The 25,007-nt window shown below is 37.3% G+C and overlaps 3 protein-coding genes across 3 annotated transcripts in view; 1 reads left to right on the top strand and 2 right to left on the bottom strand.

Moving 5' to 3' along the window:
- Positions 1 to 4,080: 4,080 nt before the first annotated feature.
- Positions 4,081 to 10,768, top strand: LOC140936565 (ATP synthase subunit alpha, mitochondrial-like). The gene is made up of 11 exons (XM_073386071.1): positions 4,081 to 4,221; positions 5,273 to 5,351; positions 5,665 to 5,834; positions 5,922 to 6,262; positions 6,557 to 6,621; positions 7,783 to 7,866; positions 8,244 to 8,395; positions 8,546 to 8,713; positions 9,477 to 9,641; positions 9,985 to 10,129; positions 10,406 to 10,768. Exons 1-11 carry the CDS (start codon positions 4,162 to 4,164, stop codon positions 10,633 to 10,635), a joined length of 1,659 nt encoding a protein of 552 aa, XP_073242172.1. The 5' UTR covers positions 4,081 to 4,161; the 3' UTR covers positions 10,636 to 10,768.
- A 165-nt stretch (positions 10,769 to 10,933) lies between these two features.
- Positions 10,934 to 14,825, bottom strand: LOC140936567 (uncharacterized). The gene is made up of 4 exons (XM_073386072.1): positions 14,663 to 14,825; positions 12,626 to 12,978; positions 12,050 to 12,247; positions 10,934 to 11,378 (listed from the first exon to the last, which is right to left on the bottom strand). Exons 1-4 carry the CDS (start codon positions 14,775 to 14,777, stop codon positions 11,049 to 11,051), a joined length of 996 nt encoding a protein of 331 aa, XP_073242173.1. The 5' UTR covers positions 14,778 to 14,825; the 3' UTR covers positions 10,934 to 11,048.
- Positions 14,826 to 16,005: 1,180 nt separating this feature from the next.
- The window catches only part of LOC140936324 (uncharacterized), a 14,083-nt gene continuing 5,081 nt past the window's right edge, over positions 16,006 to 25,007 (bottom strand). The window contains 5 exon segments of the mRNA XM_073385778.1: positions 16,006 to 18,226; positions 19,768 to 20,679; positions 21,233 to 21,276; positions 24,059 to 24,090; positions 24,734 to 24,792. Coding sequence (XP_073241879.1) covers positions 18,208 to 18,226; positions 19,768 to 20,679; positions 21,233 to 21,276; positions 24,059 to 24,090; positions 24,734 to 24,792 — 1,066 coding nt within the window. The 3' untranslated portion in view covers positions 16,006 to 18,207.

Genomic DNA, 25,007 nt, shown 5'->3' with positions numbered 1-25,007 from the left:
TTCTTAGGTGAAACAAAACATTCAAATACCGAAACTCTGAGGCCAACAAACAGCCGTAGACGAATTAACCTGAGATCAGGCCCAATTTTAGCGGTGAGTGTGTATAAAATGCGAGCCAGCGAGTCATGTGAGCCATGCAGTCCATTGAAGAATCATTGAAAAAAAACACCATAAAAATTAAAAAAAAGTAATACGGAAAACATTAACTGAACGCTAACCGTTGTAAATAAGTGTTTAACCCTAAACAGCGCTTAACCCTAGCCCTAAAATGAGTGCTTAACCCTAATCCGTAAAATGAAAGCTTAATCCTAATCAGTATAATGAGTGCTCAACTCCTCATCTGTAAAAAAATTATTTTTTTACCGATGCCTCGCGCCTCGCGTGACTCGCATGGCTCGCTGGCTTGCAGTATGTCAAGACCCTTTAGCGGTTCTCATATATTCTCTCTAACGGCTACCGCTAAAATTTATTTTCGTTTCGCCTTACCCGCCGGAATGTTGTTTTCAAAGCGAAACGAAAATAGAGCCTGATCTCAGGTTATAGACGAATTGGGTATAAAATTTCCTCTCGGCTACACTTGATCCCAAGAAATACGAGGAAATGAAACTCATACAAATATCTGACCCGATGTGCGTGGAAGGTAGCTAATAAACACCGAGTCGAGATGAGCTTTTTGAGGGTATATAACAGAAGTGTACAAGTGATTGACGAATGTTGTGTAGAAAATTGTGAGTCTCTAATTTGACCTCGAAACATTGACTGTTTTGTTCGTTTTTGAAGGTTTGAAATTTTTGCCGCATGTCACGGGTCTTCGATCGTCTTCTAGCAAAGTGCTGTCGTCTCTGCGCGTATATAGGCAGCTACATGCGCCACTCCTGACCTATCATGATCACTCACTTATGAAATCCTTTTAACTTTCTTATCCTTATCCAAAGAGAGGAAAAGAGCTCCCGAATTAAGAATGCTTTTGAAGGCTTGAAAATTTTGCCGCAAGTCACGGGTTTTCAAGCGATGCGCTGTCGTCTCTGCGCGTATTTGATATCTAAACTTACCTATTACTCACTTGCTAAATCCTTATAACTTTTTTATCCTTGTCCAAAGAGAGGAAAACAGCTCAATAGGCCATTTTACAGTTATGGATGGAAGCGAGGGTGAGGGTGACCTTGTTTTGATAGAAACCTTCTTTGCTTTGTTATGGAAATTGTTCATGAAAAATACTAGTAAGCATAAGAATAAATTGATTTACATGTTAAAGCAGGAAGGTTTGTATGTAAACAAGGTCACCCTCAGCCTCGCTTCCATCCATAACTGTAAAATGGCCTATTAACAATGTCTAATGTAACTATAATTTGCAGTCTGTCTACTTTGAACAGTAAAAATTGCCGCTACATTTGCATATGGTTTAGGGAACATACTTAGAGATAAAAAATATAATAATCGCTCCCGGAGTTTTCTGGTACCTGCCAAGTGTCACACCTAAGGTGTGATTGTCACCCCTGCGGATCGAAAACTTCGATCTGACGCCTACTCACGCCTGTGTTCCGATTTGTCACGCCTGGTGGAAAAGTTTGAGCCATTACAGCGTTAACTGACACATTTTGAAAGATATATTAGTTATTTAAAGAAACCAGAACTAAAGAGAGAAAAGAAAAGTCTATGTGGATGATAGACTTTCTCTGAATTCTCTTTTTTTAGTAGGGAAGTCAATGTTCCTTTGTGTTCTCATGTTCGTGTAAGACGGAACTCTTCGTAACGTCTTCGGATATTATCGGACCTTACGAAAAATCTTGGCCGGCTCTTAAGATAAAAAATGTCACGCCTATAAATGTAAAAATGTTGGCAGATATATTATTATTAGTTTTATTATTAATTTAAATGAGGAGACACGTACGCATTTTTGTTCCCGGAGCCGCTCTAGCCCGTGCACAGACGTTGTTTTATTTTTCTTTTCGTTCTTCTCAAAGCCATCGGCGAGCGCGCGATAATTTTATCACCCGCGCTCCAATCCAAGATGGCGTCATCGATGAGATCGATGACTTCAAGTTTCGCGATTTTACCTCCAATCGTCAAGGATACAATTTTAGAATAACGCGATTTAATCTCCTATCGTCAAGGTAAGTCAGGCAAAAAAAGAGACTATTAGCTTGTTCGGAAAAAACGGCGAACTCCGAGAAAAACTAGCCTTTGCCCCGTCCTCGTATTCGAAACTACTGACTAGAAAATTAAATCCAATCAAGAGTCTCTTGATCCAATCAAGAGACTATAATCTCTTGATCCAATAGAAACCCCCCCCCCCCCCCCTAAACAAAACTACCACCTAAGAAAAACTAGACCCAAAGAAAAGGGGGAAAACTAAAAGAAAAGTGAAAAATTTGGCCTAGGTCACTTCCCGTGGCTTGCCAGCATCCCGAAGGATATCCTGGTTAACAAGCCATCCTCAACCCCGACTTTAAGTGCAATTAGATGGAAAAATTGGTGACCATGGTGACTAAAAGAAAAGAACACTGATCGTAGCAAGAGGAGTGAAAGATCCCATTTCAACATCCAGTACTCTCTGTTGGTACTTCCGCTTTTTCTCCTCCTCCTGCTCAATCTGCTCGGCCGAATTTTGCTTTCGACAAGTTTACTTTACAAAATCTTGCCAACAAATCTAGTAGTGTGTAAAGCAGCCTTTTATACTTTTTATACATCACATCTGAGGTACACAGTACTATGAGGCGCTGTTTTTTATCATACAGGCCTCGGACAGAATGCAGTTTAAAGTTTTCACAATTTTGCAAGACAAAATGGACTCATTTCAGGACGATCGAAGCACGCGCTTCCTTTGCACAACAAATTATAGAATTGACCACATTATAAAACATTTTCATGAAGAGAATTCCGCATAATATCGGGACTGTTCAGTCAGAGCAATCTGCTCCTGTGTAGTATGCAAGATGCTTTTAGCAAAAACGTTCAAAAAATTTCCAAAATTACCTTCCCGGCTAGCCGGTTCTCTTTTTGCCGTGACAAGTGCCAAATTTGCAATGGGAGCTAAGTGAATAAACGTAAATGGATAAAATTAATTTATCATGTTTATTTTTTTATTTAGTGGTTATATAACGATGTGCAATTTTTAAAAACGTTTGATACGCGCGGCATTTTGAGTACTCCTGCAAGCGATATCCATGATAGACTGAACAACGGCACAGCCATTAAAATTGCAAGAGCGACTACTAATAATCAACAAAAGAAATGTAATCAGTTCGGTGAAACATTTACAGAGACAACAATTTTCATTCACCAAGACAAGTATTAAAGTGTCTTAAAATCTTGAGTCTTTTTACATTTGTAAAGCATGTATCAGTTTTCTATTGGCCATTTCGGAGTTGCGTAGGGAACTGGGGCGAGTTTAAAATTTAAACTAATCGATAAACTGACATCACCATATAAGAGGTCATTTTGACCAAGTTTGGTGCTCTAAGGTCTAACAGGGATCAAGTTATGACTCTTGAAACAAGGTTAAAAAGCCATACAAACCTCTGTAATTTTGTGACAGTGTCCCCTATGCACCAAACCATATAAACTCTTTTTTTTTTTTCACGATTTCTGGGGTATTCCTAAAATGGGCAAACACAGTGATTTTCCAATTAGTTCCTTCCAAGTAGTACATGCATGACGAGCTTTACAGTTTAAAAAGAAAAACTGAAAAATTTTAAATAGTTTATATGGTTTTGGGGGAGGCTGTCACAAAATTATAGACGTTTGTATGGATCTTTAACCATGTTTCAAGAGTCATAACTTGATCCCTGTTCAACTTTAGAGCATCAAACTTGGTCAAATGACCATTCTCAACATGACCTTTTAAAATGATGGTGTCAGTTTTTCCCGCCGCCACCGCTCCCTTTGCCAAGTCGCGCGCTTCTTATTTTCGCTTTGCTTATTTACTACGTCCCCACTATACTCACAGGCCACCCTGGCAGCGCGGACAGCGCGAGAGCTCCACCAGGGCGGATAATTGTTATCCGCCATGAGCTCCACTATAAATCACGCGTGATTGACCAGCGGACAGTAACATTACCCACAAGCCTTGTTGGTACTTTTTTCATGTCACGTGATACGACCAGCTCTCTGGCGGTGTTAGCAGCGTGGACAGTTGCCGGAAAATAGACGTCGAAAATCATGCTTTCTTCACGACTTTCTTCCATATTAGCGAGAAATTTAGTGAGACGGACACCCCAGGTAAGATACAATGACTTTTTTTGATTAGTTTATGGCAAAATGTTGCCTAATACGTAACCAAACGTGGGTGCAAATAACGCGGCCGGCCTGGTTGAACCAGCGGTTTACCTTTGGTTTTTGTACCTACATTCCACGATGTCAGTACTTTGTTGTCGAAAAACATGGTAAAATGAGCTTCAGATTTAATAATTTCATCCGGGGGTGAAAATGATGAATCGTTCGAGTGTTATTTCATTCGTTTTGTTTGGTTCTATGGTGGGAAATTTGAGGAATTACAATATCACGGGGTTAAAGTCACTTCCAAGGGGTGTACCGGCTTAGTTATCTACTCACTCAGTTTCCTTTATCTTCCCAAAATCGTTTTTTTTTTCTCAAGAATAGAAGTAGTTGTACATAAATGAAAGGCATTTATTTCAATCTTTGTAGGAACTTTTTCATCTTCAAGGTTTGGCCGGTGCTGTGTACAAATATCTGTACTTATGCAACTTCTGAGAAGTTTTACCAACAGATACATGTAATGTTAGGCAGATGTACTTGCAAACGGTCTTTGCAAGTTGACATGCATGTATACATTGTATATGCAAATATTGTGCCCATCGGATCATAGACTTTTCCTGAGTCATTAATTATAAATTTGTATCCAGTTTAAGACATGTAGAAATCAGGGCTTTGTTCTAGGTGGGTCTGGCAGCTTCAGCCAACAGTTCTAGTTTTTGCACAAAAGTCATATGCTGGATACCCTGGATTTCCAAGGTTTAAAGCTGTGGGTTACCTTCAACTTTTGCTCAGACTCAGATATGGCTATTGATGTTCTTGTTGGACTTATTCCATGAACAAAGCACAGCCAGCATTTATGAAAATCAAGTGGTAAACTAACTTTGCCAAAATCACACTCCAGTAATTTAAATCTTAGCTACAGTGGCCATCAGTTATTTTAAGGGGAAATGGAACCAATATATTATTTTAACCTTTAGTTTCTGTCTCGGCAATCTTGTAAAACAGACAATGAAGTGTAATGTTAGTTGTATGTATGTTTATTTATTTTCTATAGATCTATCATGGATCCCTTGGTGCTTTAACGGTTGCTGTACGAAATATAACATCATCTAGTCCTTCGCTTGCCAGTGCTGGTAAGTTAGTGATCGCTGCATGTTAAGTTATTGATTAAACAATATCTTTGTAATTTTTGTGCCCACTGAGGTTAGATAACCGTTTTTCCTAAGCATTGGTCCCTTAATGTAATAAGCACCAATCTTTGACGTTCTAGCCAGAAGGTTGTCCAGGCTTCTTGTGGACCCTCACTTTTGCAAGATTTTTTATGATACTAAGGGAAATTATGCCTCCTGGACTCTTAGTTTTTGACGTCTAAAAACCAACCAGTCTGATCTTGAATTTCTCAACAAGAAATTGGTTGGTTTTAAGTAAGCTAATTTTCTGTAACAGGCACTGCAGAGGTTTCATCAATATTAGAGCAGAGGATCTTAGGTTCTGCACCCAAAGCTGAACTAGAAGAAACAGGCCGTGTGTTGTCCATTGGTGATGGAATTGCCCGTGTATATGGCCTTAAAAACATACAGGCTGAAGAGATGGTGGAGTTTTCCAGTGGCCTCAAGGTAATATTGAAAGTACTTTGGGTTTTTTTCCGCTACGTTAGTTTATCAAAGTACATCTGGTGATTGTATGCATATGTATTTCTGCAGGGTATGGCTTTGAACTTGGAACCTGATAATGTTGGTGTTGTGGTGTTTGGAAATGATAAACTGATCAAAGAAGGTGATGTTGTAAAGAGAACAGGTGCCATTGTTGATGTTCCAGTAGGTGAGGGAATGTTAGGACGGGTTGTAGATGCCTTGGGTAATCCAATTGATGGGAAAGGAGAACTAGCTGATGTTACTCGTGCCCGTGTGGGTATCAAGGCTCCTGGTATCATACCCCGTACCTCTGTTAATGAACCTATGTTGACTGGTATCAAGGCTGTGGACAGCTTAGTTCCCATTGGACGTGGACAGCGAGAGCTTATCATTGGAGACAGACAGACTGGGTTAGTAGATGTATTTGTAAGTTGAACGTTTATACCTTTATCTTTTCAGTTTAGTGTGGGTAAGCTCATTTTTTTTCATATCATTGTCCCCTTTTCTTTTTACTTATGGGTAATTTTTTCTATGAAAAATAACTTTTTAAGTGGCACCAAATATTCTATTGGTGACCCTTTTTTTCCAGTGAAGTGATTTCAAACTTGTTTCCTTTTCCAGAAATGATTTTCAGTAGGTCTTCCCTTAATGTGTGATGTTTCTGTACTCTATCCTAACTAATGATGTTGATCTTTTTCTTCTAGTAAAACCGCCATTGCCATTGACACCATCATCAACCAGAAGAAATTTAATGAAGGGACTGATGAAAGTAAGCAAAACAAAATGTTAAGACAGAATTCTTTAGGAAATTGAGTAATTTTATTTTCCAGTGTACCAAAAGCTTGTACCAGAATAATTTCAATCATATTGCATTCTTTGTTACACTTTTTGAGAGCTATAAATTAACGTAATAAGTTATATAAAATAACTCCAAAGAAAAGGTTGTTATGGGAGCCCGAGAAAAGAAACTTCAAAAGCTTCAGATTTCACCAAATGAAATCTGAAATTTATTTTCCTGGGCTCCCATAAGAACCTTTTTGTTGGACTTATTTTGTATAACTTATTACATATATAGATCTTAAAAAGCGTGAAAAAGAATGTAATATGGCTTAAAATATTCTTGTACAAGGTTTTTGTCCACTGAAAATTAAAATTACCAGTGTTCAATTTCCTGATGGATTCCGTCATAATGGTTGCATCAAAGCTTTCAAGTATGCGTGACCAATTTTTTCTATTGTTGTCTGTCCCCGTAACTCTACCTCCATGCACAGAGTTGTTTAAGCTGCATTAATCTGTTCCTTTCATTTTTGCAGTTTTCTATCATATGACAATTTAATAGCCAAACTTTTCAATTCTATAAGCAGGGTCAAAAAATTTACGGTTGTCTGGCCATTCAAAATTACCAGAACTTAACACTTGAATCACTGTCCATGTTTTTGGAGACGTTGGTAGCTTGAGATGTGGTTGTACAATGGCACTCAAGGTCTGCAATTTGGTCATCAACGACCTTGCATTTTATCACTGAGCAGTAGATTCGAAACTCTTAGAAATCCCAGGTGTAAATGCCTTGTGCATTTTTAAATGGTGGATTCAGTGAAACAAACTGTTTTGTTTTGTTGCTGCAATCTTAGTCACCAAAATGTTTTTCTACTTCTTCAATGCTATTGTGACCAAAAAGATGGCAGCTTGAAGCTCTGTTTGGACTACAGGAAAGATGGTTGAGCAATGGGCAACCTACTTTAAAACTTGAAATAAAACTTAAATTAAAATAATAATATAAATAATTTATAAATTTGCTATATAAAAAATCAAGTTAAAACTACGTAAAAGTTAACCTAAAACTTAATTCGGGTCCTGATGGTAGAGAAAAACACACCAGCACCCGATATGGCCAAGATTGTAAGGAACAGTTTTCTCTTTTTCTGTGCAGAAAAGAAGCTTTACTGTATCTATGTCGCCATTGGACAGAAGAGAAGTACAGTTGCTCAGCTGGTAAAGAGACTAACAGATGCTGGTAAGTACTTCCTTTCATAATGTATTTCAGTTTTACTCTTGGTTCAAAAATTTTTTCCCTTAGCTCTTGCTTATTTGAAGATAATGTATGATGATTGTGAGAATAATACAGAAGGGAATAAATAATGCAATAATAAATAATACATAGAAAGATTTGATTACATGAAAACAAGTAACGTAGGTTACATAGTAACATAGACCTGGCTCCAGTTTGTTCAAACCTTTCAGTGGATAAGTATTAAGGACACCAGTTGTGGTGTCCAGTAAATAGGGCTATCCACCCTTTGAACAACTAGGGCCAGCAAGTGACGTTTTCATTGACAAAGCTTTGTTATTCTGAATTGAATGTGTGTCATTGTATACATAACCTCTTTGTAGATGCAATGAAGTACACTATTGTTGTAAGTGCAACAGCATCAGATGCTGCTCCTCTCCAATATCTAGCACCTTATTCTGGCTGTGCCATGGGTGAATTCTTCAGAGACAATGGAAAACATGCACTCATTATTTATGATGACTTGTCAAAGCAGGTAATTTCACTTAACAATTTGGTGTAATTTTACAGAGTAACCTTTGCTTATGAAGTAGTAAAATGTGATAACATATTCATGGACTACAATTTGAGAAAAACTCCACTAGATCAAACAAAACATTGCTTTTTGTTTACTGTGATACTTCAGGCTGTGGCTTACCGTCAAATGTCACTGTTGTTGCGAAGACCTCCTGGTCGGGAAGCCTACCCTGGTGATGTATTCTACCTGCACTCACGTCTGTTGGAGAGAGCAGCTAAAATGAATGATGATAACCAGGGAGGTTCACTTACTGCGTTGCCAGTCATTGAAACTCAGGTCAGAAAAAATTCAACTTTAAATTTTCAATATTCTAAGGGTGGGTTTTTTAAGACTCCTAACCTAACAGAAGCCATGTACATGTAGCTTGAGCAATAAAGAACCTGTTTTTGATTGTTTTGTAAATTATTTGCTTTGGTATTACATAACAGAAGCTTGTACATCCATGGCTTTTGGCACCGGGCCTGGGGATTTTCATGGTTATGATGAGCATGACACCCAGCTACATTCTTAGGAAACAAAATGAAAACAAAACCAAAAGAACTTTTTAGTTGTTCAATTCTTTGCCTACTAATAGCATATCCTGGGCGGCAGCTTGAAATCTAAGCCCTGCACCTTTTCCATTACTGACATAAACTGTCATGTAAGTTGTCATTAAGCGATCTCCATATTCAGTATTTTGTAATGTTCTTTTATTCCTAGTAACTTTGCTGAGCTGTTTACAGGGGGTTCTTTAGGCATCAGAGATGGGAGAATTCTCCTTTTACTATGCAAGATTCTCCAGCTAATGTTTAGTAGCCTATGACTATTTTTATTCAGAGGAGGAGCCTCTTTCAAAATATTCTCCAGGCTGTAATGTTACTCATTTTTCCTGCTACCAGAATTCTTCATGAAAACCCAGTGTTTGTGCTCAAAATTAAGTCGGGTTAGTTTGACATTTCTTTTTTATATGCAAAGAATGGTGCAGAAACTCTAGGACATTTCCTCAATCAGTCTTGATGCATGATGTTGCTAAGCTTTGTATTGAAATGATTGTTTGCAGGCAGGAGATGTATCAGCTTACATTCCCACAAACGTGATTTCCATCACTGATGGTCAGATCTTCTTGGAAACTGAACTGTTTTACAAGGGTATCCGACCTGCCATCAATGTGGGTTTGTCTGTCAGCAGGGTGGGTTCTGCTGCTCAGACTAAGGCCATGAAACAGGTTAGACTGGAGAAACATGTTCCTTATAATCTCCATTTCATCCCATTCACCTGTTATTACTTACATCTGTGTTGCAAGAGTGACAAATATCAATTTTCTCCTAAACAATATCAATACACAATCAAGAGAAAAGGTTGAGAGAATTAATTAAATAATCACCTAAGGGAAATGCTTTGATCTTTTTTAAAACTCTCTCAACCTATTGTGTATGGAAATGTATAGAGACAACTCTGGAGAATTTGAATGTGGATATTGGGGCTTAACGGTTAATGTAGTGATGACTTTATTGCAGGGCATTATTATGGTACCAGTTACTCTCTCTTGTGCCTATGTTGATCAACAGGTTGCAGGATCCATGAAACTTGAGCTTGCTCAGTATCGTGAAGTTGCTGCTTTTGCCCAGTTTGGTTCCGATCTAGATGCTGCGACCCAGTCCCTCCTGAACCGAGGGGTCCGTCTCACAGAACTTCTTAAACAGGGGCAATACGGTGCGTACTAATTACTGTGGCAATTATTACTAATTTTATAAACATAAATACAAGAGAATGTCTTCAGTAATGCAATCCACCAAAGTAAACATTTGTCATACTTATTGGATTGCTGTGAAAAAGAAATAAATATTTGGAAACTAGGTCAGTGTCAACTTTGTCTCCCACGCAGACGTTCGCGTCCCTAGCAACCATATCCTGGTCATATTTCCTGGTTTAATGTTAGGTACTATAACTTTAATTTTTGTGGCTAATTTTGTTGCATTATCTTGGTAGTTCCCATGGAGATCGCTGAACAAGTGGCCGTAATCTATGCTGGTGTAAGGGGCCATCTTGACAAGGTCGATCCTTCTCGCATCACAGCTTTCGAAGAAGCGTTCCTGAAACATATCCGATCTACGCAGCAGGAACTTCTTAACACCATTAGAAAGGAGGGAGTCATTTCAGAAGACACAGACGCCAAACTCAAGAAAATTGTGACAGAGTTCGTTGCATCGTTCGACTGATTTTTCCAAGAAAAGTGTTAATATTTTTTTCACCGCAGTTTGTGTAAAATGTGTTCTGTCAAGAAATCGTCATGCCTGTAATTTTGGCGGTCCTGAAATCGCAAAAATAAATTTTAGAAAAAGTTTAAGGGAATTAGCTGGTCGTTGCCCTTCTTGTTGTCATTAGTATAGACTGATGCTACTGAGCTCCTAGAAAGAAAGGGCGGATAAAGAGATGAAAATGTAATGTGTTTGCATCAAGGATGGGCGTTAACTATGTACCATGTACGGCTGGGCGTAAAAAGCACTCCACTCGGTAAACAAGAAGTGATTATTTTTTTATTTCCTGAGTGAATCAAACTTAGTTTGTAATACAGCTCCCGTGAGATTTAGAGTGGCCAAACAAACAAGGCTTAGAGAGTGACGAAGGCAGTCTAATTGTCAAAATTATAATCTTTTAAAGACGGAAAATTCTTCAGCGTTTCCATGACCAACTCCTTTTGTTTGTCTGTCCACACCACACTGTGACGAGTTTTTGTAGGCTCTTTGTATATGATGCTGGAACAGTCTTCAATATACTGCTGATCACAATTAAGCTTTAAAAACTGACAAACACCAAGCAAAGTTCTTTGTGGTTCTTTAATCAGCTGCAAGCTGTGTATCCCGTGAACTGCACCTTCAAAGCGGGTCTTAAGCTTACTGTTTAGCCTCGCTAAAGTGAAATAATTCCCAATTTGTTGATTCAGGCTGTGAGTGTCATTGATCTAAAACGAGAAAAGCGACATTTTATTCCGTGAATATATTAGAACGTGAATAAAATCTAAGAAGTTGCTTAGAAAAAGCATGACCGTGAAGGCCTGGGAGAAAACCGCACAGGAACGAGGCAAAATAAAAGCTGAGCTTATGTTGCCTACGCGAGTAAAATTTCTGTGCGTAACTAAAAAAGAGGCGATGTTTGAAAGGCCAAGCGTAAATGCAAAGTTGAGCGAGAATCAACTTTTACGTTTACGCGCGATCTTCCATACATTGCCTCTAGATTCTTGCCTCTATTTTATTTACGCGTGTACGGAAGTAAAAATTACTCCACAGTGCGAGGAATCCACCTAACTAGGATACAAGCAAATGCACGCCCGCAGTATCAAATAGGTCATGAGTTTAAATCCTGTCAAAGATTCAACCCCATTTGTAGGGTGTCTCTTCTTTACGTCGGTGAGTCCTGGGGAACCAGATTGTCAAGGTATCAGATTTTTTGTCCGACACTCGTGGCAATATGAATAAAAAATCATTATCATTTAATTACAAAGAGTAAAATTTAGCACCCCTCTTAAGCTTTTCGCTTCCGAATTTAACTGGTCCGGTGAATTAAATTCTACTAGCAGGGTATGCCGGTATGCGCCGTACCTAACAGTGTTATGACCAATAGAGTATTACTGACCTTCTCTCCTTGCTCAGCTTCTGGTCTCTTGTTCAATTTCCTGAGTAACATTGTGGCAATATTGTCGTAAGGGTTACGGATGACATGAATATATTTAATAGGGATCTTGAGCGCTTTTTCTATCTGTAACACAGCGTTCACGTTCTCCTTTTGAAAGAGCTGTCTGGTCGTCTTACCTCCTTTTTTGGCTCCCATCACCTGTTAAGAAAGAGCAAAGAAGCTGGTAGCCAATTGGATCGGTTTGTTATCTCTCCAGTCCTAGGTAGGTCTTGTCTTGACCGTAGTAGTCTGAGCACCAGTACGAGGTGTTCATAGTGCCTAGGCCCCAACGGCTGTAGGCTGCTATAGGCGGCTGTGAAAATGACTGGGAATGCTGTTTCCATCGCATCAACAAAGAACAATTGATAGTTTTGTGGATCTTTTAACTCTAATATCGTCGGAAAGCCTAAACTATAATTACCATGCTTCAATAAGGCAAAGGGCTTATCAAAATCCACAAGACTTTAGCCGTTTTAAACTTTTAAGAATTGACCAAATAGTTCTGACAACTGCAATTATTATATGTTCGATACTAACCAGAATCTTTTTACTGTACGTTCCTTGCCATTGTCTTGGTACATGATAACTGTAGCGATGTTTGACTGCAGCTGATCTGTAACCAATTTCAGATTCCTGTTTGGAGTTTTGGTACAACTGGTCAAACAGGAAATACTTGTTTCTGTTAGCAATATCCCACTCTTTCCATTTACCAATAATATCAAACTCATTAGCAATGATCACGTGAGGATGAGCATCTAATAGCGAGCTGACGAGTGTATGACCACTTCTAGGATAACCAATAAACATCAGCAAAGCCTGAACCCCGTCATAAACGTCATGTATGGTATTCTCGCGATTGTCCTTTTCAGAGAATAATGTTTCTTTAGAACCTATGAGCACAAAGTAACGTTTTTCAGTAGGATCTGGCCTCCTGTTCCTTCTTCATGTTCGTCTTGGCATTATTGACAGTGTCCTACAATGGACAGCTAGCAGTCTTAGAGCCGCACTAATGGTTCATGTGGATGTAAGGTAACTAAATAGAAGCAGCTCAAACTCAAGTGCGTAAAAGCCCAGTTACACCAGAAGCAAACTATCTCTTAGCTGGTAAGCTATCCCTTAGAATATTCGGAAAGCAAATTTAATGAGGTTTTGTGAGTTGGTATCAAATTCTTTTTTTTCCCCTTGAATGGGTTTTTTAAAATAAGCAAAGGTTTAGTTATACACAGGCAAGTAAAAAATAACGCGGATAACAACGAACGACATTTCGGTGTCATCTTGACGCCGTCAGTCTTGCCTATGTATTCAGCATTAAAAGCGGAACGTAGTTTGTAAATCAAATGAGATTTAAGATACATAGGGTTTGGATCTTTGTTCGAGCAAAATGATGAAAGTTTGTTAGTTTGGTGGAAAATTTTAGAACAAACAGGTTCCTTCAAACAACGCTTTAATTTCCGCACTAGTCTGTTTACGATTGACTGTGCGATGTGGCCTGCATAAGGCAGTCGAAGCCAAATTATCTTGCTAGTATCATTGTTGAATGATCTTGGCTCAGAGCCGCTACACCTGAAACTTTTAATGAGGTTAGACGCAACAGATCTAGGAAAACCATTCCAAGACAGGAAAGTTTTGATCACTGATATTTGTTTCTGAAACAGAGAGTCCAGGTCTGAAAACGGGAGTGAAAAATGACATTTGTGGGTCAGGATTTGGAGAACGGGGCGACCACCAAGAATTCACAGGAATACCCCCCGGGGGCGGCACACAACCGCCGGAAGTTATGTTACTAACACACTCGTAACGTGAGCTTTGGATGCCTTGCTAGTAATAAATAATAACACCAGTAGGCGAGTTTGATCAGGGGCGACACCGTGACTCAGTCAATACCTTCACGTCTTTTATGTGATTTTGTTTTCCTATTAAACAGCCTTGAAAGACCAAATGATCGTTTTTTACTGGTAAATAAAACAGTCATAATCCAAATCGTCGCTATGAACAGCTTAACTTCGGCTCTTCAAGAGTCTCTTGATTAAACAACAACTTTGTTTCAGTATTCCCACGTGAGTACGTAGCATTACCTACATTATTTATGTTATAAATCTTAAATCAAAATAAAGGCTATAATTAAAGAACAAGTTTTTGTCTATATTCCATACGTTAATGTATGTAAGCAGCTATAAGTCTGAAGATATGAGGATCGACAAAGAGGGTTTTTTCGTTGTTGTAAAAATTACTAAAAAAGGGGTATCTATTACTAATGTTTCTGTAAAAGTGAGATCAAAGACTATCATAAAGATTACAATTAAATAGAAAGTGTAATTCGTGTTCAACTTCATTTAAATGGCAGAGCGGGCAAATACTGTATGTCTGCCCGTTTCAATTTGTAAGCGATGGTTGCCAAGTCTGAATTTATTCAGTGTTTTTGTGAGTTACATTGGTGACTATGTTCAAGCAATCACTTTTGTGACAGTCATTTTTGAATACTGAGTAGAATTTTAGTTTCTTATAATATTTACGTTAGTTATTTCTTTCAGTGGTATTCAGCAATCTCATACTGTCCGATATCACAATTCTTACCTTCAGTTCTGACAGTTCGTGTGGGTTGCCATAAGTTCATTTCATTCCTGGTTAATATATACAGAGTCGTGAGGACCAGTAATAGAAAAACAGAACAACAAAACTTTCCCTTCATTTTATAATCGTCCACTCATCCAGTCAGTCTACAAGATATGACATGCCAGGTCAAATGTGAAGACACATGATACTGGCGAATAGTCACTCTACCGCTGTCACGCTAGCTTCCCTTAGGGGTAGTCACTGTCACGCGAAACTAGGGTCCCTCAGCTAAAAATACAGAGCCACCATTTGGTTAGCCCACGCAGACGTTCTTAGGAGTTCGTCACGCGTTCCTGCCCTAGAACGTCTGCGTGGGAGGCTACCATTTGGTCCCATTTATATTTAAAAATGAAATGTAAAGATTCGTTTACATATATACAGGGTTGAATGCACCAGTTGTACAGTAAGAACACTGAAATTAATTATATATATTAAAAAAATAAATAAATAATTAACGAATATGATAAAAATATAAAAATGTGAAACCAATGGAATCCGTGGGAGTTAAACTGCAGAACAACGGCGTGGTCAAAACCGATGACGAGCGAATTGAACTCCACGATTGGCGAACAACTACAATCAAAATAACCGAAAATATTTATCGTTTATATTTAAAATTTCGGGATTAGTCCTCTGACACTATTTCTTCCTCCAGACGCCTGGCTAAGTTGAGCCTTCAAACAGGGGCACCCAAAGACTGTATTCTGTAAAATATCTGTTCGGAGAAGCAAAAATTGCCTACTATTTTCTATAGCTGGAGGAAGGCTGAAAATTTCTAATTGCCCGTTCCATTCATGTATAAGTTAGTTTGCGAGACAATCAGAGCATGCGCGAGATCGCTGTTGGCTTAGGGGAAACCAGTCATTTCGATACAAACTCAAGCAGTGAAATTGCACAAAAATTTTGTTCCCTTCAAGTATAGTTTGCGAGTGAACAAGAAAAACATTTTGGGTGAATATCTTCGTCCTTTAAACCAAGTACGTGGAACTATTTACACATCGAATGAATAAACTTGTATCGAACAACTCTGTATCGAAACGACCGGTATAACTGGCTCAGGCAAAGGGGTCCTCTTTTTCTCACATAGAAGCTCATTAAAGTTGACTCGGCTGGAAGGTCGACTCTCCTGACTGGGACGGGTTTTCTTCATATAAATGGGACCTCAGGCTACACTGACTTTGAAAAAAAAATAGGAGAGTATGCGCATGCGCAGAAGAGGATATTATAGGGATTGGAGATTATATTTGAAACGGTGCGGAGGGCTTATAATAAGATACAAAAGACAGCAGTGCAACAAAAGACAGTTTATCTGGTATTAAGCTTTATTGCAATACTGAGTGAGCTCAACAAACTTTTGCTAAATTAATAGTACGTAACGATATGGGAGAAAAGTCGTATGGGGCCATCTTATGAAACCCAGTTTACTGTCTGTTATATCTACTCTTGTGTCATCACCCTTGTGGGTATTGACCTGTCAAATGTTGGTAAAACTACTTACGGATGCTTGCGCAGACTCATTGCTGCAGAACAGGAATATTTTTATATGCTAAAACATACTTGCAAAGTCCATTCAATACCCCATACCGGGTTATGACACATCCGACAATATCTTGGTAATTATATTCAGGCTAAGTGGATAACTGGAAAGTTCGTTTTTATTTTTTACACAAAAGGATTTAGTTACTAGTTACTGTCGTTAAAGGCGAGAGCTTTTATTTAAAGAAACGTTGGCCCCAATAGACCTTTTTTAGAAGTAATTGGGTATGACGAATATTCATGTCCTCTAATGCATGAAATTCAAAAGTGGAATGATTTGTCTGTTTTGTTTGTAACTCCGTTACAGTCAGTGATTATGAGAGTCTCTTAACTCTTTGTGCCCTGAAGGGGATTAGCACCGAACTTTTCCTTGAGATGAGGATTCACAACCAGTCGGAGAGGTTAAGAGATTAAGTTCATGATCACTTCAGAGATGTATTCCCTTGATGTTTTTTTATTTCCACACTAAAGCTATAATCATGCCAGAGGTACGGGAAAAGATAATTTGTGTTTTTATATCAGGGGTTTTAAGAGTTAAGAGTTAAATACTCAGTGACTGTTATTTACTATAAAGAATCTGTAATGACTCCATCAATTCCAAACATGAACTTGTTTACTGTTCATTATATCGACGCAAAAATTAGTAGTTTCAAGTCAGTTTAATCAATAAGACCTAGATTGGGCACCTTTTACCTGTTCATTTCCAAATTTGAGAAACTTTCAACTTGAAACTGTTGATTGTAGTTTGCCATAAACACATTTCTAAACCTCTCCAGCTATTTTCTTTAATACAGTTGATTTTGTTGTTGCCGAGAGTGTGGCATTTGTTTTGAGCCTGAGGGCGGGGGAACAGACAAGGTTGAAATTGGTCGAGCCATAACTTGAAGCTTCAAGTAGCTGTACACGTATATCACTAACATATCAGTTCATGGTAGTTGAACACCATAAAATCCCTAAAATAAGCCCCAGGGTTTATTTTTGTCCAGACCTTTGTTAGAGGGGCTTATTAAAGTTACTTTTTTTGCTTTTTGAATTTGGGGGAGCTTTTATTTTGAGGAGGTTATCAACATTAGGGAATATGTTTGGAATTTTACAGTAGCTTTATATCCTTTAGTCTGTGCCACTGACAGAACTAAACTTCTTGTTAAGTTCTTCTGCGAAACAGCGCCAAAATACTTGTTCTGGGTTCCCACCTGTGTACCAGGATTTGAGTAAGCACCATCAGTGGTCTGTTAAAAAAGCCATTGTCAATTTGCCAATCACGTTGAAGAAAAAATTTGAAATGCATTTCTGGTAATTCTTTGAGTCCGTTGGGGACCCAGAACAATGATATTGGCGCTGCTTCCGGCGCAGACGTTACCATCTGCGGGTACATTATGTCAATGACGCAGGATACATAACCTTCTGCCGCCTGGACCAACCTTGACCATGTGAAAACTAATTTTAATGGAGAAGGTTGCACTTAAAATAAAATAAATGAAAAAATATTAATGTAAAGAACTATAGAACACATATATCTTATATTTACCTCTGGTGTAGTCCACACAGTAAAAAAACGTAAAATGTTCCTTGCACACCACATTATCAGTACGACATGACAAATGTTGCTCAGATGGGAATTCTATCATTTATAATACAGGCCACCAAGAGAGACTTTATGGTACACAGCATAGTAACTATGAGTACAAAAGGGTTGCATCTTATGAATAAACATTTTTAACACTTTTTAACCTGTAACCCTTAATAAAATACTAATCCTAAATTGCATTACATATCATAGTCATTAATTAATTAATATGCATTCAGAAAATAAGTTACCCGCAGGATAAAACCAGGCCATCACAAATATTGCATTTTGTACATCAACTTTTGATTTAGAAGTACTTGCATTCCTTTGGAATCTTGTCCAACAACTTGTGACGGGTTTAAAACAGTTTTCCTTAACACGTACTTGCAACTATTAAGTTTTTTCAATGTAGCCTTGCAGCTCTGTAAGAAAGATATAACAAATTAAACACCAATTCTGATTGTAACTTAAGAGATAGTTACATTAAGAGACATATTGCATTGAAAACTTAATTTTAGTTAAAACAAAAAAAAAATAAGGCAATGGTGGTGTTGGATGTTCCATGTGGTTGTGAGGTGCACTGTTTATTTGAAATGCAAGTAGTGTCCTGACCAGCCTGACCCCCAAAATGTTAAGATAAGAAAGGACCCACACTTGAAAAAACAAGTCAAACAAATAGAGGGAGTACAAAGAAGCGCTGCACGCTTCGTTAAAAATTGTTATACGCAAGAACCAGGAACAGTTACCAACTCCTTGAACAAGTTAACCTGGATACCGCTGAAGGTACAAAGAACAATTACCGGTAACCTTATTCCACAAAGCAATTCATGGTGATAGCAGCCCGGCTTTCCAGACTATGTTATGAAGCGCAGAAGACATTTATGGAACTCTAGCCAGAACAAGTTTATTGAACTGCTACCAAATACTGAGGCTTATAAGAAAAGTTATTTTTGTAGAACTGTCAAGGACTGGAATGTGTTACTAAGCAGAATTGTTAACATTAAGTCAGCTCATTGATTCAAAAAGTATTATTTCTGTATTTTAGCCAATGATGAATTTTAATATTGTACAATAATCAATGCTATGAATATTATTAATCATTTTATCTTTTGTATGAGATTTTGTTATTACTATCATTATTATTAACTTAATTTTATTTACTTAGCTAGACGTCTTGCATTATGGTACCCCTACTGAAAGACCAGAAATTTTTTAATAAAGGTTGAATAAAAGGAATTCAGTGACAAAAGTACTACATTGTGTACTTGTATATGTAATGGCGTGATTTGTAGTGATATTTGGCAGAAATACCACCAGTGGTATTTTGAAATTGTTATATGTAATTTCACGAGCCATTAGGCGTGTGAAATTTGAGACAATTTTGAAATATCACGAGTGGTATTTATGCCAAATATCACATACAAATCATGCTATTATTTGTTTATACTACTACCTGCTAAAGGTTTGTAATTTCACATGTACCGGTAGGTATTTCAAATTAAGCTGAAATACCACTGGTCTAAGCCAATCAGATTACAGCAATTTCTCATGTGGTAGTATAATAAGCTAAATACCATGCTTGTCATTTTTACAGTGTTAAGCCAGAATTCTTCAATATTTTCCAAACACTTGTTAACTTCTATCTTCAAAAACTTGAAAATTTACTACAAAATGTTTGGATTGCTGGACACTTATCATATGTCTTCTATTTTGCTAAGTTAATTTCGTAGTTTTTGAGTGGCTGTATCTCATTTAGTAATTGGCCCAATTAACACCAAGCGTGAGGATCTGGTAAAGCCCACTGTGATCTGTCGAACTATGTTGGTCTGTGTTGATAATTCTATTACAAATGGGCTTGTAACAAGTCCCCTCCTCAAGCATATAATTGGGCAATGGTACCCATTGTTCACTTAAAAGGATAGATTTTTATCATGAAATAAAATGTAGCACAAACAAAGCTTACCCAAGCCTGTCTAAACGGAATTGATCTTCTGTGGCAGCATCAGTGAGCTCTGATTCCTGACCAGACAACATCTGAAAGCCTTCCACATCTAATGGATCAAGCACAACATCCGAAGAGTACAGTTCCCCAGGATCATCTCCAACAGTGTTGGCCATTGCTGAACTAAGATCTTTTGCTAAGTCAGATTTATGCCCATCATCATCAGGAGTTACAATTAAGTCTGGTACCCTTGAATGACCTCCATAAAAATTTGCTAAGCTTGACATTCCCTGAGGGATTGTTGTTGGTGTTTGCGACAGCAAACTTTGAAAGGGCAGCTGCATTGATGTATTCAACATTGGACGATGCATTGAAAATTGTTCAAGTTGTTGTTGTAATGATAATGTGTTCGGCTGCTGCGACAACTGTTGTTGTGACTGCTGTTGTTTAAAATAGAGCTCCGGACTAAAAGATGACATTGGGCTGGTTGGCAAGTTTCCAAAAAGAGGTGTGATGGGTGCCGATGACGTGGGAGATAACGTTGGTGAGGAACTTGTTGTGATGGGAACATTTCCATGTGAAATGAAATCATTATTAATAGCATTCCCTGGCGGATACAACTGAAATTGTTGTAATCTGTCTTCCAAGTTTGGTGAGATGTTTCCAGGCATTAATGACATGTCATGCATGTATTGAGGCTTTCTCAATGGCTGATGATTACCCTGTTGTCGCCGAGTAGGGCTCTGCCTCTGAGACATTTGAAATTGCTGAGGTGACAATACTTGATTAACTTGTTCATCAGGGTCAATAGGTGTTGGAAGTGGCGATGGGATGTGCAGATTTGTCAAATCTGGCAGTGATCCTCCTGTGTTGGTGGTACCAATCTGTAAGTTTGGACCACTTGGTGACATATGTTCTGCTGATGGGTACATCCTGTAAGTCACCAAAAGAAAATTACTGTTACCCAGCAAAGAAAAGAACAAAATGTTTAACACTTATATCATAATATTTTTAGTAGATATAATTTAATCTTTTTATCGTAAATATCCTTTAACTGTAAGTTTTCCTGTAAAATAGCTTTTAGCTAAATATCAATTTACATTAATAAAATGATATGTTGGTGGTGGTGTACAGGTAAAGTATGTCAGGATTACCAGGAAAATATATGATTAGATATTGATACAAGAAAAAATCACTCTCTACAGCCAATTCCCATGATGACACTTATTTTTAAAAAGCCTGTTTTTTATTGTAAAAGTATTGCATTTGTAAAAGCACTTCCACAGCGTATAAAGCTGAGTTGGTAGTTGGTTCTTGTCTGTGGATGTTACAGGTTCCATTCCCAGGCCTGCTGGACCAATGCTCAGTTCTTAAAATTTTACGAGGTAGAAGACTGTACTGTCTAAATCATTGACATGCTGAGGCTCATTTGAAACACATTATATTAAGAGGAACTTGGTTAAGTAAAGTAACAGGTTAATCTTACATTCCAGGAACTTCACATGACTTGGGTCTTGATGGACTGCGGACCTGTGAACACATAACAGAAATTGTTTTGACCCAGAGGTCAAGCAATAATACAGCTATCTGTTAACATTGCAAAAAACCAAACACAATCAGCTTTGATGGACAGACAAAACAATGATAATAATAAAAATAAACAACTATATTGCCTGGCCACTGTTTCTCCTTCTCTGGCCATCAGGAAAAACTGGAATTATGATATCAGCATAGATTTTTTGAAGTAGTTTGAATTCAAAATAAGTTCACAAGTAAAATACAAAACTGTTGGTGATGGTAACTTTTTGTGACTTTGAGTTGCCAATTGCCTTTGCTTTAATTTCTAGGAAAGTTAGCTTTAAAATTCATAATTTCCTCAAAAAATGTATACAGTATATATTTATTATATACATACTGAGAAATACTCACAAAAAAGCTATCTCGTAAATTTTCATACGGAAATGAGTTCTAGCCAATCAGAGGAGCGAACAATGTTTTTCATATGTGAAAAAAAATGATAATAATAATAATGATAATAATAATAATAATGTTTATTTCTTATATTGCGCAGTCTAGCATGCGATAAAGATATGATCGAGTGCGCATTACAACACTAAAATCTTAAAGTAATAAATGGCTAGTCCAAATAATGATAATAATAATAATAATTTACAATTTTCGGAAAACAATAAAAGTAAAATATGAGTTAATAAAAGAACTAATAAAAAGCTAATTTAAAAAGATGTGTCTTTAGTAAAACTTTAAAAATGTTCAATGATTGACATTGTCTAATTTCTAGAGGGAGTCGATACCTCAAATCAGAGTCGCAAATGATGTTTTTTCACGTGTGAGAAAAATGATACGTCCAATTAGAACTCACAGAGGTGTGTGAGTCTCATGCCAAAATTCCTACCTTTTATAGGCGCTTGCAGTGCCCTCACTTTGCGAGTGCTTCGCAGACATTCAACAAGAAAAGTTTTTCTCAAAGAGTTTTTCTCATAAAAAAGTGAAAAACATCTTGAAAATTGGAGTGGAATAGTTTTGTGTATTTCTCTGTCAATGAAGGGAATTGTAGAGAGACAGCTAAACAACAGCAAAGGGGAAAAACAGAACGAGACATAACCTTAAGCTGTGCTTTTTATCGGAGCTACTTGTCTTCTTACTTAATTATTCACATTGGCCATTTTACTTAAATTCATTCATTGTCAATTGTGCATTCAGAACAAAAAATTTAACATTACTTGTAATTCTTGGATTACCTCATATTCTTACCCTCATTAATATTACTAACAAACACTTTTACTAATAAGCTGATGCTTCGTTTTGTTTGTTGTTTTGCCATGTGTAGCAGCAAATTTTAGCATTTTGGAAACATTTGAAATAAAAAGCCTGCCAAAACAACGAATGTCTCAGTATGTATATAATAAACACAATACCACATGGAAAGTGCTTTGTACAGTATATATGTTGCAGGTTTAATTTTTTCCTTGGTTTAAATTTTATTTTCCTTTGTTTAAAACTCATTATAATTCATTCAAAATACTTTTTTCTATTTAGCTTCACTTTTTCACAATCTATATGAATACAAGCCCTAGGGTTTCAAATCCCATGGATAACAATTTTTTGGTTCCAAGCCCAGAGATCGTGGGAAACTATCTGTGACAATTTTTTTCTGTTGCGTGAAAATTCATGGGAACCCACAGTGGGCTTGTATTTCTTTTAATGTACAGAAACAGTTTTCTGGAAACATGTTGTTAAACATACTTTCAAACTAAAGAACATCAGTGTGTACTATTACTTACAAAAAACTTCAATGTCTATTATTAAAATGTCAGAAGAACGTCAATTTAAGTGTTAAAATGCGTGTGCACTAAAGTGTCAAAAACTCAAGACTCCTCTTCGATCCAACTAAAGGAGTAAGTATACTCACTTGAAATGATCACTACAGATGTTGTTTTTTCGTAAAGAGATTCGGGCCTCATCATCAGTTTCACAGTGAAATTGTCACTAAAAGACTACAATCTAATTGTTTTTTAATTTTTAGAGTCATTTCTTTTTTTTTCTTGGCACTGGAAGCCATAACAATCGCTGCTGTTAACTGCAAAACATCCTTCATGCGTGAGTCATCAGTAACATGCAATAATACACGTTGGGAATGATTCAAGATGGTGGACGATAGAAAAACGGTAATGTTTTTTTTCAAAAATTTGTTTATACACAAGCTGAGTCATAAAGAATTGCTGTAGTAGTTAAGAATCCAAGTGGAAAAATACTATAATTGTGTATTTTGATCCCTCAGTCTGAATATATTGACAGGACATGTCACTGGGAAACTATTTTTCCGTTCTGTTATGTTAAGATAACAGTAATGACATGGTACCAGAAATGATCATTACTGTGAAATCCCAGGGCTTGTAAATAGTAAAAAACTTCTGCATATAGTTTGTGCATTACAGGACGGTCTTACAGTGATTGTGTAATTTTGCAATTTGTCATACTTTCTCGTATTGTTGTAGAGTAGTTATTATAATAAAGTTCATTGCAAAAAAATAATGAAAAACTCAAATTTTGTAACGTGAGGGACGTCAGGATCGCTCACTTTCAATCTTTTAACAGCTTAGCTCTAGTCTTGTCCCCAAAATATCAAAACTGCATGCGGGGACCGGACAGTATCAGGGGTTTCTGACATAAAATCATATGATCGGTGAAATCTGGAATGATCAGAAGTAGTAAAATCCAGAATTTTCATGACATGTGAAATACAGGCCAAACATGCTGAATATTACCATCACACAGTCATTCTACACCTTACCTTTCTCACCTCATATGATGGCAGAGTTTTTTCTGAAGAAAAGATGGATGAAAAACATCAACTTCTCAACAAATCAATTTCTCCATATCTATTTTAGTAACAGAATTATGTAATAATTATTTGAACAAACACTACGTTAACTATGTGCTGTAACAAGACTTCCCGTTTCTTAAGTAAAAAATATTTAAGATGAAAGCATATCTATGAACAAAATGCAACAGTAGAAGGATAAGATAAGGATTAGAGGTCAACTTCTGACTTTTTTGGCAGCAAATAAGCACTGAGTACGGTGGTGGACAAAACACACTGACCCCAGTCCATGGACTACCCCTCATGGACTATCCATTTGGACATCCCTAAAATGGACGATACCACTCTGAAGTTTAGTGATGGGGGTTAGGAAACTGTTCACTCAGTTCACTCAGTTTCCTAACCTTAATCGCTAAACTTCAGCAGTGTAGTCCATTTTAGGGTAGTCCATGGACTCGGGGTCAGTGTTTTGCCCACCAAATGTCTGGTTCTATCCTATGAATGTCCTGGTTTATGTGTCTGTTTAGTACTGTGATAAAAGGTATATCATTGAAATAAAAAACCTGGCCTAATTAATATGGACTCCCTTCAGAATGTATATCAATTAGGTTCAACTTCACACATGTACAACTTAAAAGCCCTTACCTTTTGGTTTAACTTCTGCACGCATAACACTTTCATGAAGGGCTGAATCAGAGGCAATTCTATAATCAAAAAAGCAGTTCACGTATCAGGTATAAAGCATATGAATACTGAACACAATAAAAAACAAAAAATGCTATCAAAACAAAGGGAGTAAGGTACAGTACGTGAGGACACCAGTTAATACATTATTTGTTTTTGATAGGAACAATGCATAGTACCCATCAGGTTTTCATGAAATCTTCATCCTGTAAACCAAAAATGGGGTTTTGTTTGT

Source organism: Porites lutea, chromosome 5 (genome assembly GCF_958299795.1).
Source record: "Porites lutea chromosome 5, jaPorLute2.1, whole genome shotgun sequence".
In the NCBI taxonomy this organism is placed as follows: domain Eukaryota; kingdom Metazoa; phylum Cnidaria; class Anthozoa; order Scleractinia; family Poritidae; genus Porites; species Porites lutea.
The sequence above is the reverse complement of the archived record's forward strand: the minus strand, read 5'-3'. Positions and strand labels throughout refer to the sequence as shown.